At 41.8% G+C, this 12,649-nt stretch overlaps 1 protein-coding gene and 1 long non-coding RNA gene across 3 annotated transcripts in view; both read right to left on the reverse strand.

Annotated features, from left to right (window-relative positions):
• Positions 1-1,368: 1,368 nt before the first annotated feature.
• LOC123992437 lies at positions 1,369-2,449 on the reverse strand. The gene is made up of 4 exons (XR_006831251.1): positions 2,299-2,449; positions 2,089-2,206; positions 1,904-1,993; positions 1,369-1,454 (listed from the first exon to the last, which is right to left on the reverse strand). It is a non-coding gene; the product is annotated as an uncharacterized LOC123992437 (long non-coding RNA).
• A 6,354-nt stretch (positions 2,450-8,803) lies between these two features.
• Positions 8,804-12,649, reverse strand: part of LOC124000440 (nuclear pore complex protein Nup93-like) — a 45,210-nt gene continuing 41,364 nt past the window's right edge. For both annotated transcript variants that reach the window (XM_046306796.1, XM_046306804.1), the window contains 9 exons: positions 12,109-12,300; positions 11,875-12,001; positions 11,362-11,479; positions 11,024-11,140; positions 10,750-10,868; positions 10,469-10,586; positions 10,248-10,331; positions 9,323-9,451; positions 8,804-9,069 (listed from right to left, as the gene is read on the reverse strand). In XM_046306796.1, coding sequence (XP_046162752.1) covers positions 8,959-9,069; positions 9,323-9,451; positions 10,248-10,331; positions 10,469-10,586; positions 10,750-10,868; positions 11,024-11,140; positions 11,362-11,479; positions 11,875-12,001; positions 12,109-12,300 — 1,115 coding nt within the window. In that variant the 3' untranslated portion in view covers positions 8,804-8,958. The remainder of the gene's footprint in view (positions 9,070-9,322; positions 9,452-10,247; positions 10,332-10,468; positions 10,587-10,749; positions 10,869-11,023; positions 11,141-11,361; positions 11,480-11,874; positions 12,002-12,108; positions 12,301-12,649) is intronic.

Here is a 12,649-nt window from a genome sequence, read left to right on the forward strand (position 1 = left end):
AGTGCAACAGCATTATAAAAACACCTGCATACAGGTTGAAACATCCCAGTTAGGGGTATCATCTCATGCAAGACCAAGAGAGTAATCAATCTCATCACCTGTTCATGTGGGAAAGTATACGTAGGACAAACAAAAAGATAATTAAAACAACGCATAGCTGAACACCGCGGCTCAATCACATGTAAGAACATTGATTATCCATTAGCAGCTCACTTTGTTGAAGCTAACCATCCTATCTCCTCCCTCAAATATACAGGCATTGAGCATGTTGCTCTATCAAGGAGAGGCAACATTGAGATCCTACTTACTACAAAGGGAGGCTTACTGGATATCCTGTCTAAAAACATTGTCCCCTAGTGGACTGAATATTGACTTTTGATCTCAGGTCCTTCTTGTGAAAAATTCTCTCTTTAATGAACCAGTCTTATAAATTGATATATTCTTTCTACAGTTTATCAGCATACACCTAATATGTTCCCCCTGTTGATGACGCTTATTATGCATTATTGTTGAACCAAAAGATGACATGTAACAAAATGTTTTAATGAAATAGGAAACAATTAAATATTATGTCAAATATAATTAAACAATAATGTATGTTGATGCTAATATTATGTACAATATTTAATTATGTTTCCATATGATAACAATAGCCTAATATATTCAATATGCTATAAACACATTTTTTAAAACAGTTTCACTCAATTCATTATTATTAACTTAATGATTATGACACACCACTCATTATTGTCATTGGTTGCACTAATTGCACTGTTTGTCTACATAACCTGGTTCAAGCACTCATGACTTTACCTTGAAGAAGACACCTTGAAGAAGACACACCGAAACGTTGGTGTTTTACCCAATAAATGACTGGGAGATTATATATGGAGTGTGCAACTCTATTTTTATAACTCTGTCAATAAGAGAACATAGCTCAGTTATCACTCCATTATCCTATTATCATAAATTGTAAATAGATGTAGATTTACAATTTAAATCGATGAAGATGAAATTCATAGGGTTTAATCACTGTGCAACTCAATCAAATTTATTTATAAAGCCCTTCTTACATCAGCTGATATCTCAAAGTGCTGTACAGAAACCCAGCCTAAAACCCCAAACAGCAAGCAATGCAGGTGTAGAAGCACATGGCTAGGAAAAACTCCCTAGAAAGGCCAGAACCTAGGAAGAAACCTATAGAGGAACCAGGTTATGAAGGGTAGCCAGTCCTCTTCTGGATGTGCTGGGTGGAGATTAACAGAACATGGCCAAGATGTTCAAATGTTATCAACTGAACCCTTACATAAGAACCAGACAATACACTGCTGAATAAGACACAATCATAGTGAGTGACAGGAAACCATACTGTTCATGTTGTGGTCGTCCATTGATATCAGGCAGCACTTTGACGTCATGGAAACCAAGGCAGAACTTGGCGATGAGGACCATGACTATAAATGGGACACAAAGGACATGCTCAGTTTAACTATTCAAAGGAGGGGAAAGGCAAGGGGCTTTTCTGACAACATTACATAATGTCTCTACTGCCCAGTATGGCCCTAAACATGCTACACTCACTCTTTCCTTTGCTCCTCCCTTCGCTAGGATGTCTCCGCCCACAAAGACGAGTACCTTGCACCTTACCCAGCGCTTCTTACGTGTGAGCAGGTAGGGAATTAGCAACGTCTCAAAAGCCTTCACTTTTACCTTTCACACATAACATTGACCCCTTTGCCTGATATGGCCGTGACATAATTCTCTCCTATGTTATCTGTCTGACTTGTGGTACTTGACATTTAACAACATTGTATGATTTATGACCCCACATTATCAGTCTGATTATGTTGTACATTTTGAGATTTGTGCATGGACATAATCCGATTCACAACAATAAACTCACCTCCATCATCGAACAGCCAGTACACATCAATGGTATTTTGATTGTCATACTGTGCTTGGACTGAAACACAGTATGAGGCATCAGGGTCTACTGTAACCAAAACAACATCCCTCTGTCAATACAATTTTTAAAAGAATGAACGTCATAGACCACAAACTGTATACTCTGAATGGTATCATACATACATCATAAAACATTTGCAGGTGTGCACACAGGTGTCGACACCCCTTTCTGGGCCTCAAACCCAGGGTTAACTCCCTCATCCGCAGCCCACACACGTCATACTGCAGGTCAAATGAGTCACTGAAAAACAGCCACAAAGACACATTAAACTTCATTCTCACTAACACATCCATAAGGAACTCATCTTTCTGATTTGACAGTGATTCACTCACTGTAGAATGCCAATGTAGTTGTCAATGCAGGATGGTCTGCTCTGTCCTCCAACTCAATCATCAAGTTTGCAGACGACACTACAGAGGTAGGCTTGATTACCAACAACGACGAGACGGCCTACAGGGAGGAGGTGAGGGCCCTTGGAGTGTGGTGTCAGGAAAATGACCTCACACTCAACGTCAACAAAACAAAGGAGATGATCGTGGACTTCAGGAAACAGCAGAGGGAGCAGCCCTCTATCCACATGGAAGGGACAGTAGTGGAGAAGGTGGGAAGTTTTAAGTTCCTCGGCGTATACCTCACGGACAAACTGAAATGGACAACAACCACCCGAGCCACTGCCTGTTCACCCCGCTATCATCCAGAAGGCGAGGTCAACACAGGTGCATCAAAGCTGGGACCGAGAGACTGAAAAACAGCTTCTATCTCAAGGTCATCAGACTGTTAAACAGCCATCACTAGCACATTAGAGGCTGCTGTCAACATATCTCTAGCCACTTTAATAATTAAAAATTGTATGTAATAAATGTATCACTAGTCACTTTAAACAAAGCCACTTTATATAATGTTAACATACCCTACATTACGCATCTCATATGTATATACTGTACTCTATACCATCTACTGCATCTTGCCTACGCCGTTCGGCCATCGCTCATCCATATATATTTTTATGTACATATTCTTATTCATTCCTTTACACTTGTGTATATAAGGTCGTTGTTGTGAAATTGTTAGATTACTTGTTAGATATTACTGCATGGTCGGAACTAGAAGTACAAGCATTTCACTACACTCGCATTAACATCTGCTAACCATGTGTATGTGATCAATAAGATTTGATTTTTGATTTGATTTTATGCCAGTTCCTTTTGAACCCCATCAGGAGGACATCTGACCAAACCTGCACCCTGGGGGAATAAATTATAACACATTAATTAAATCCTGCAGTATGGAACCACATGATTAATTGGATCTAGACCATTGTTCTACTAGCTCTCACTACTGCAGCGATGGAGATGAGGCACATGACTGTTGCTACTGGCAGCGTCCACAGCTGAGGGAGAAGGCCCTCAGAGAAGGCACAGCAGGGTAACAGAGAGAGAGAGAGGTTAACGGCATAGAATACAAAAAAATACAGCTAATGCACAATCAGGGATTGACATGTGAGGCTCAGCTACTTCGCTACTATGGCCTATTTATTGCCTTACCTCCTCACGCCATTTGCACACACTGTATATTGACTTTCTTTTTTCCCTATTGAGTTATTGACTGTACACTTGTTTATTCCATGTGTTGTTGTTGTTTGTGTCGCACTGCTTTGCGTTATCTTGGCCAGCTCGCAGTTGTAAATGAGAACTTTTTCTCAACTAGCTTACCTGGTTAAATAAAGGTTAAATAAAAAATAAAAATACATTTTAATGGGTTTTGAGGAGACAAGGTAGAGAGGACACAATTGAAATCTTCCTGCAGACTACGAGAAGTCAGGAAATAGGTTCCACATGTAAGAGAGCCAGAAGGCCTTTTAGATCTTTTGAATAGAGATTCTATAATAGTCTCGCTCGTTACCACTCATCCTGAACTCTCAGCACTTACATTTTTTTAAATCAAGGCTGTCCAGGATCCTGAACCTGTCAGAATACAGGTAAAACAGCTGTGTCAATCAGAGGCCAGTGCCTGAGATGATAAACAAATAGGTTATTAAGCAAGCCTATTGTGCACACTTTTGTTCAGGCAACGCCTCCACATATAAGCAGCAGCTGTCATCACGTGCGGACATATAGGAGCTTACTATATGCCTAAATATATGAGCCGAGGCTGTTCCGATTTAACAAGGGATTACCGGTTATCAGTGGGGAAGTCCACAAAACCGCATCAAACCATATACCTGCACCTTGTCCTATAGCTTACGGACGGTAAATCATTGGATCAATGAATTTGTTTCAATGCAATTAGGTTTAAGTATAGGCCTATACATTGTTACAAAATAGCTTTACATTATTTAGCCCATCCAGCGATGACATAGCCAGCAGGCCTATGTGACTTGTCTTCAGCAGGCATACGCCCTAAATCAATGTAGCATTTGAGTTCAGCCTCAATCATTCATTTCACTAAATGGATTGGCTATGCTTTTGGCCTATTCAATTGTACCATGTAAAGAGTTGGTCCCATGTTTCATGAGTTGAAATTAAAGATCCCAGAATTGTTCCTTATGCACAAAATGCTTATTTCTCTCAAATGTTCTGTATAAATTTGTTTATATCCTAGTTAGTGAGCATTTCTCCTTTTCCAATCCACCTGATAGGTGTGGGATATCAAGAAGCTGACTAGACAGCATGATCATTACACAGGTACACCTTGTGCGGGGGACAGTAAAAGGACACTCTAAAATGTGCAGTTTTGTCACATAGCACAATGCCACAAATATCTCAAATTTTGAGGGAGCGTGCAATTGGCATGCTAACTGCAGGAGTGTTCACCAGAGCTGTTACCAAAAGCCACCTCCAACATAATTCTAGAGAATTTGGCAGTATGTCCAACCGGCATCAAAACCGCAGACCACATGTATGGCGTTGTGTGGGCAAGCTGTTTGCTGATGTCAACGTTGTGAACAGAGTGCCTCATGGTGGCGGTGGGGTTATGGTATGGACAGGCATAAGCTACGGACAACGAACACAATTGCATTTGCTCAATGACAATTTGAATGTATAGAGATACCGTGATGAGATCCTGGGCTCCATTGTCATGCCATTCATCCGCAGCCATCGCCTCATATTTCAGCCTGATAATGCACTGCCCATGTTGCAAGTATCTGTACACAATTCCTGGAAGCTGAAAATGTCTCAGTTCTTCCATGGTCTGTATTCTCACCAGACATGTCACCCATTGAGCATGTTTGGGGAGCTCTGGATTGACGTGTACGACAGTGTGTTCTAGTTCCGCCAATATTCAGCAACTTCTCACAGCCATTGAAGTGGGACAACATTCCACAGGCCACAATCAACAGCCTAATCAACTCTATGTGAAGGTCATGCAAATGGTGGTCACACCAGATACTGACGTGTTTTCTGATCCATGCCCCAACCTTTTCTTTAATGTATCTGTGTCCAAAAGATGCATATCTGCATTCCCAGTTATATGAACTGTATTAAAGAATGTTGCGTTTATATTTTTGTTCAGTATATATACAGTAACTAAACCTCTATTGCACACAGCTTGTTTATTTTATTTTTTTAAACGTTATGATGACGTGTCCATCACAAAGGACCTGGAGAAAACTCTACCTGTTTGATGGAGAAACAAGGTCGAGCAGTCTAAGTATCTCGTCTCGTGGGACCCTGTATTTCTGCCCCATCATTGAGGCTGCAATGGGCTCAGTTTGTTGAGAATACGCGCATTTAAATACACCAACCGGCATCGCCGGTTATCTCGGAGAGCAACGATCTGCTGAATAGCAGCCATATGCTGTATTATTGTTGTTCCTCTGACGTCTGACAATGGCTTGGCGTTTATAGTGTTCCAGGTGTTTCCAATTTGTACCGACAAGATAAAGCCTAACCGTGCACTTTGGCTGCTCTATGAGTGGCGGTAGAGGTGTGCAAGGGTTTTAAGAGCCACGTTACTAACGAAGGCTCAGGGAAACACCTCGACTGCTAAAGATACATCATAAGATGGTTCTAACGAAGATTTTTAACGCTATACGATGGCTCTGGAAAACGGGGCACGGGGCTTGGTTTGCCAAAAGCATTTTAAGGCTTAGTTAATCGTTAGAACCATTCTAACGATGAAGATTATTTTGTGAAACCGGGCACTGGTCGTTCCGCACGGTTGCCCATCGGAGTTTCAAAGCACTATAGGTCCGTGGTCAGAGTTTATATCATACCGTATTATTGATGTCGTTAATAGGCTCATCACAAATGGCCAGATCCTGACATAGGCAAAACTAAAAACTGTTCTCCATGTGTCATGGCCACTGTATAGATCATTGGTCAAGACGCCCGAATTTCACAGCATGGTGGCTGACTCCACTTGCGGTCATGTTGTCTAAATTCGTAGGCACTGAAGCTTGTGGTGATCGGTGGCTTGTTATAGCGCCAATCCACAATTATGTAGGTTACATGTTAGTCGTTTGGGTTGTAAAAGTTGTGGAAGTAACTGTCTCACTGACCTAGGACAATTTTGGACTCAGGACTGGTCACATGACCCACTTCAGTGACAGTCAATAATCAAATCATTGGAATGAGAAACATGTTATATATATATACCATTATAGCTGCATAAAACAAAGACCCATTTATAATTTTCTGTGTTGTCAGGAAGACACCAATTTGCCAAAACATACAGTGCATGGGTTGAACCAGAACCGACCATTAAAAACACATTTGAATAATCAAATCATTATTCCGGTTATCTTTATTTAACATTTCCGGTAGACAATAAAAAACACAAAACAAACCGTTTGTGTTGTTTGAATTCGGATTCAAATAAAATAAATGAGGAACAACCCTTTACTCGTTTTTTATCTTGTCATCTAATAGAACATATTAATTGGCCAAAAACTACTCGGGCTGTTCACCCAATACACAGGTACTGGTTGCTGACTTTTTTCAAATCCAATGTATTTTCCACGTTGTTTTCACGTCAAATGTAACAACGTCGATTCAACAAAGGTGTGCACAGTGGGATGTTGTGCCAGCAGTCCTTTCATCGAGTCTCTCATTAACTTGCACAGTTGAGCATACTACAATACAGCTGACACTGCAGACAAGCCCTGGTACAGAAACCTCGCTCTTCTAAACTCTTGATCCCCCTGACTGCATTGGCTCCAAAATATAACTTTTTAAAAATTAATTATATCCTGAAAACATATATTTTTAAACAAATGATCAAATACCTCCTGGAATCTCCTAAAGTATAGCGTTTATGCCTCATTGGGGAATAATTGTATTAAATCTGACACAAAATTAAGTAAAAACACATGTAATCAAATGCTTGTACATGTAATTGAAATCAAAATCACAGCAGACATTTCATCAAATGAACTGTAGGTACTTTAGTAGGTCATTTAATCTTCGGCTCCTCGAAGCTGCTTGTTGCTTGTCCTTGGCGTCTGGTTGGCAGTGGTGCAGTGCCACCCTGGTGTTGTGAAATAGCCGGGTTATAGCAGGTGTGTGGCATCGGCCTGATTCACAACACCAGCTGCAGCACACACACCTTAGAATGGATCCACCGTGGCAGAGGGAGCTCCCAGCCCACTAGAGCAGGTTGTGATGTGGTGCAAAGTAAAAACACCGTCTCAATAACAAAGGAAAGAGTATCATAGTCCGAGGAGGTAACAAACTCCAGCACAGATCCAATGATGACGGGAAGGGCTGTTAAAGTTAATGCACTACAGTAAAAGAGCACAGTCAAGTTTGATTCTCTCCATAATGAACACAAGTCCCCTGTGGTGACAATGGGTTAAGTTTGAGAGGGAACAGCTTCAACAATCTAGTGCAGCCAAGTGAAGCAAAGACTCCCTTCTGTGTTCTCTCAGGGCATTTCCTTCCCTTCTACCATCTGTCAATAAGTGCAGCAGTGTCACACATGACAAGACCCATCACAATGTTCTTTCAATTCAGTTATTACCTACTCAGTGTCATTTCTTCAGCTCCTGTGATATCATATAAAAAAGAATGTTATCCAAAGAAACATATTGGCCTTTCTAAGGCAATCAATCCAGTATGACTAGTAGCAAAGAGACATATCATTATCATTTAATTCCTAATAGAAAGCCACCAGCCGGGATACATTTTGTGTCTGTGTGCCGTTCCATCAACGAAGAGTATACAGTGCATGTTGAATTTTCGTTCTAGCACCCACAAAATCTCATTATCAATGATTTCTCAAAATATATATTTTTAAAAATCGCCAGTTGAGGTGGATTTTAATGTAGAACACACATCTTGTGTTTTGCAAGCTTTTGTTCTTCGTGGACCACTGGAGTATAGCTTGTGCAATGAATCCCAATTCCCTGTTGCTTCTTGACTATAGGCTATAGACTGTCTCAAGGATAGTTTGAGATTTTGGCAACCAAGCCCTTTTTTACTTACCCAGTCAGATTTGACATTTTAGTCATTCAGCAGATACTCTTATCCAGAACCATTTACAGTGAGTGCATACATTTCCTATACTGATGGATATGATTTTTATGTCTCTGCCTGCAGTCTGAGCACAATGAGTTCATCTGACTCTGGGGGGGGAGGCTTCATTGCCAAAAATGTTAACTATCCCTTTTTACCATAAAATAATATCAAAAGCCACAATTAATTTTAAAAAATTAATCTAAGAGTAAAAATATTTCTTTCAGTGTTTTCTTTAAGTCCAGGAGGTACTCATACCACTAATCATTTAATAGATGACCATCCATGATGCATAACAATGGAAAAAACAATAAGCAAACTGCCAAACTAAATTCAAATTAATCAAATAGTGGGGTTTATAATTAAATGAATGCATAAGAAATTAAATTGAACTGACATTTTATTTCGACTTGTGAAAAAATACAAATATGGAACAACATAAGGACAAAGAAATGGGAAAAACGCTGAAAAGAATCAAATAAATCAGACAGTTGATGAGAAGGGTGGGTATGGCTGGGGCTTTGGGGTATTCTGGAGTCAGTTCATTAGGACCTCCATCTGCACCAGCCGGGCATTGGTGTCGCCTGCCATGCGGTATGGGATAATCCCAGCAAACGTGATCAGTGCTCGAGCCTGGCTGCGCAGTTGCTGTTAACAAACACAGAAAATGCCAAAAGGGCATGTTAACATCTTAGAGTTGACAGTGAAATCAGCCCTGTGTCAAAACAAGACGGTGCGGTACTCATTATTCAATGAAATAACTCATAATAGAGTAGAGGCATGTCTCTACTGCCCAGTCCATCACAACACACAGCCCCCAAAAGTCCCTCAAAGACTTAACAAAGTCCCTCCATTTTTATCCCATGGAAAGTATTGCCCTGAGAGGTCACCATCTCCTCACCGAGTCTCTGTCCTCCATGGATCTCTGTGGTCGACCAGGGGCTCCTGCTGTGGCGCCCTTCAGACGTTTGTACTGCATGAACAGGATGTTCATGGTGGCCAGGAGAACCTCCGACAAATTATGCCTGACCTGGAACAACATGCAAAGGACAATGCAGGTAAGACAGGGACCTTTGCCACCCAGAGCCCTGCTCACCTTGGCCAGCTCATTTAGTTTCACTGCTTCCTCAAACAGGCCGTTGTCCTCAAAAGATTCTACATCTGCACCATTGAGAGCATCTTGACTGGCTGAATTACCGCTTGGTATGGCAATTGCTTGGCATCCAAGGCGCTACAGAGGGCAGTGCTTACAGGCCAGTACATCACTGGGCTGAGCTCCATGCTATCCGGAACCTCTATAGCAAGCGATGTCAGAGGAAGGACCTAAAAATGCTCAAAGACTCCAGCCACCCATGTCATAAACTGTTCCCTCTGCTACTGCATGGCAAGAAGTCAAGATGCACTATGTCTGGAACCAACAGGAGGACCCTGAAAAGCTTCTACCCACAAGCCATGAGACTGCTAAATAGTTTGTTAAATAGCTACCTGGACTATCTGCATTGACCCTTTTGTACTAACTTTGACTTATCACATACGCTGATACTACCATTTACTATCTGTCAATTTATTCCTAGTTATATGTACATATCTACGCCAGTTACCTCATACCCCTGCACAATGACTCGGTACTGTATATAGCATTTGTATCTATTATTTGTTTTACTTTTGTTGGGAAGGGTCAATAAATAACCATTTCATTCCTACTCCACACCTGTTGTTTACTGAGCATGTAATCAATCAAATTAAAATAAAAGGATAAAAGATTACATGTACACTTTGGATGTGTGGTGCTGCATACAGAGTGTAATTAGAGTGCAGTATCTCACCTCATCACTGAAATTACGGAATGCAGCGACCCTCTCCTCCACACAGTCCTGACTCAGAGGGACCAGCTTCAGTCTCTCCATAACCTGACACAAATAGAGAGAGAGATACAGGGGAGAAGTTAGGGACAGTTAAAGAAGAGGTCATCATCACTACTATCAGTTCCATCTGAATAAACAGCACTGTAAGCCATCAGGCAGGAAGAACTGGGTGTCAGACTCACATCGTAGGCTTGGTCTATGTGACCAACATGGTACTCATCAAAGAAGGTCATGAGGTCCAGCAGCAGGTAGAAGGTGCTGTCCACAGACTTCTCTCCAGCAACACCCTGGGTCCGGTACCTGAAACAGAGAACAAGACCACACACTGAAGTTAGAGAACTTAGCCTCAATGGTCCACTCATCTTTTCGAACACAATTGCTTTCAGTAAGCCTATAAGATGCAATGTCAAACAAGTCCTAATTTCAGTGGTAATGCAGAATTTAGATGATGCCAGGATGTTACCGCTCAGCGATGGCAACAGCGGTGTTCTTCAGTCTCTCCTTATTGGACTGGGTGGAGCCCACTTGGGCAATAACAGGACTCAGCAGCTTGTTCATCAGCTCTAGGACCCTGTCTGGATTCTACAGATCAGCGGAGGAAAATAGAGAAACGTGAGGAGACATTTTATTTTTTTCTTTCTACTCTTCGTCTCTATCAACTCGGCCCATTCCTTCACCTAGAGTAAACCCACTGACACTGCTTGACCCCAACGTTTGCCACCCAAAGCCCTGCTCACCTTGGTCAGCTCATACAGTTTGACTGCTTCCTCAAACAGGCCCTTGTTCTCTGCCTCCAGCGCCACTTTTGTGATAATGGCTCGCGTGTCTCCGGCAAATTTATCAATCACTCCAGGCTGGGGGAGAAGCACAAGGCACAATAAGCTCTTTGAACAGCCCGAATACACATTCCCGGGTGCCGCGAGCACAATGGAAAAATCAGCAGCACCATGATTGCTTTCACAAAATGGATCATTATGCACAATGACGTGAATAACATTTAAAGAGGGGTTTGAACCGAGTCTCTTCTCTTAAAACATACATTTATCATGAGTGAGAACAAAAGTGTGACCATTACCTTCCTGCTGCCATCTTTTTCCAGTCTTCCCAGAAGCATGTCGAACTCTCGACTCTCAATCACCAGCTCGCTAACACAGCACATAAACATGTTTTCTCCTTGGCTGTTTTTTTCATTCCTGTACCCAAAAGGAAGAGAGGATAGACAATCACATATTTCATATAAAATAAAAAAACGATTATTTGATACACATTACAGCTTTTAATTAACAATAGAGGTCTGAAGGCTCTAATCAAAACTCTTTATTCTCTTAACCCCAATAGAAAGAGTAAATGACCCAACCAAGGGCATGTGTGAAAGCCTCTGTATTATTCATGGGGAACTGGATTCATGGCCCACTGGCTTATTCATGAGGCCTCATCTCTTCAATCACCCAGAAATCCCCTAACAAAGACTTTCCCTTTATACCGCCGTGCCTCCAAGTGTTATTGACACACAGTGGAGTGGTGGAGAGGTCTCCCCAACTGAGAGCAGCATCTCTTAGGAGGATGGCTGCAATGTAACTTAACGAACCGTAGGAAGTAGAAGTACTGTAGAGCTTCCCGGGGGTCTGTGGACTCAAACTTGCGTGTGTAGAGCATGAGGAGACGGATGAAGTTGAGCCGTCGGACCATAGGGGGGTCCCCAGCCTCCTGACTCACTGAAACGTAGAAAAACATTCACTTATCAGTAGCCATCAGCTTCAAAAGGTGTGTGACTAGAAATTAAGCAAATGTAGAGGAAGACAAACACGTGGGCCTGACGTACACAGTTGTGCGCTCTGTCCAGATGACTTGAGCAGCAGCCCTAGTTCGTAGAGAACCAGAGCCACGTGAACCGCATGACTGCGTAGACGCTCCACCCGGAACAGGAAGGCCACAGCAGCCTCAAACTGGGCCGTGAGGAACAGCACCTGGAAGTACAGGAACGGCTGCTGGATGGCTGAGAAGTGGGACTCTCCTGAAGATAAACTCTAAATTATTAGGATCACATTATGGGAAAGGGAATAGAACATGCTAATTGAATATATATTAATAAAGTCAGAAATGTATTTGCTCCGCATTACAAAGATTCTAAACAATTACAAACAAACCAAAACTATTCCACTTCTACTACTTCGTCATCAACTTGCATTAATCCCTCTCAGTAAAGTTAATGTTCAACTAAGTAGGAAGTAAACATGAATGCATCAGCCATTTTGAAAGGCAGCAAGCTTATCTATGAGTCACAGTCCCCTTTTATTGCACCGTGTTGAAATGAGCGAGATAACAAGCCATGATTCATCCTTCAGGTGGCAGAGCTTTGCCTC

The sequence above is a fragment of the Oncorhynchus gorbuscha genome, linkage group LG02 (assembly GCF_021184085.1).
Source record: "Oncorhynchus gorbuscha isolate QuinsamMale2020 ecotype Even-year linkage group LG02, OgorEven_v1.0, whole genome shotgun sequence".
Taxonomy (NCBI): domain Eukaryota; kingdom Metazoa; phylum Chordata; class Actinopteri; order Salmoniformes; family Salmonidae; genus Oncorhynchus; species Oncorhynchus gorbuscha.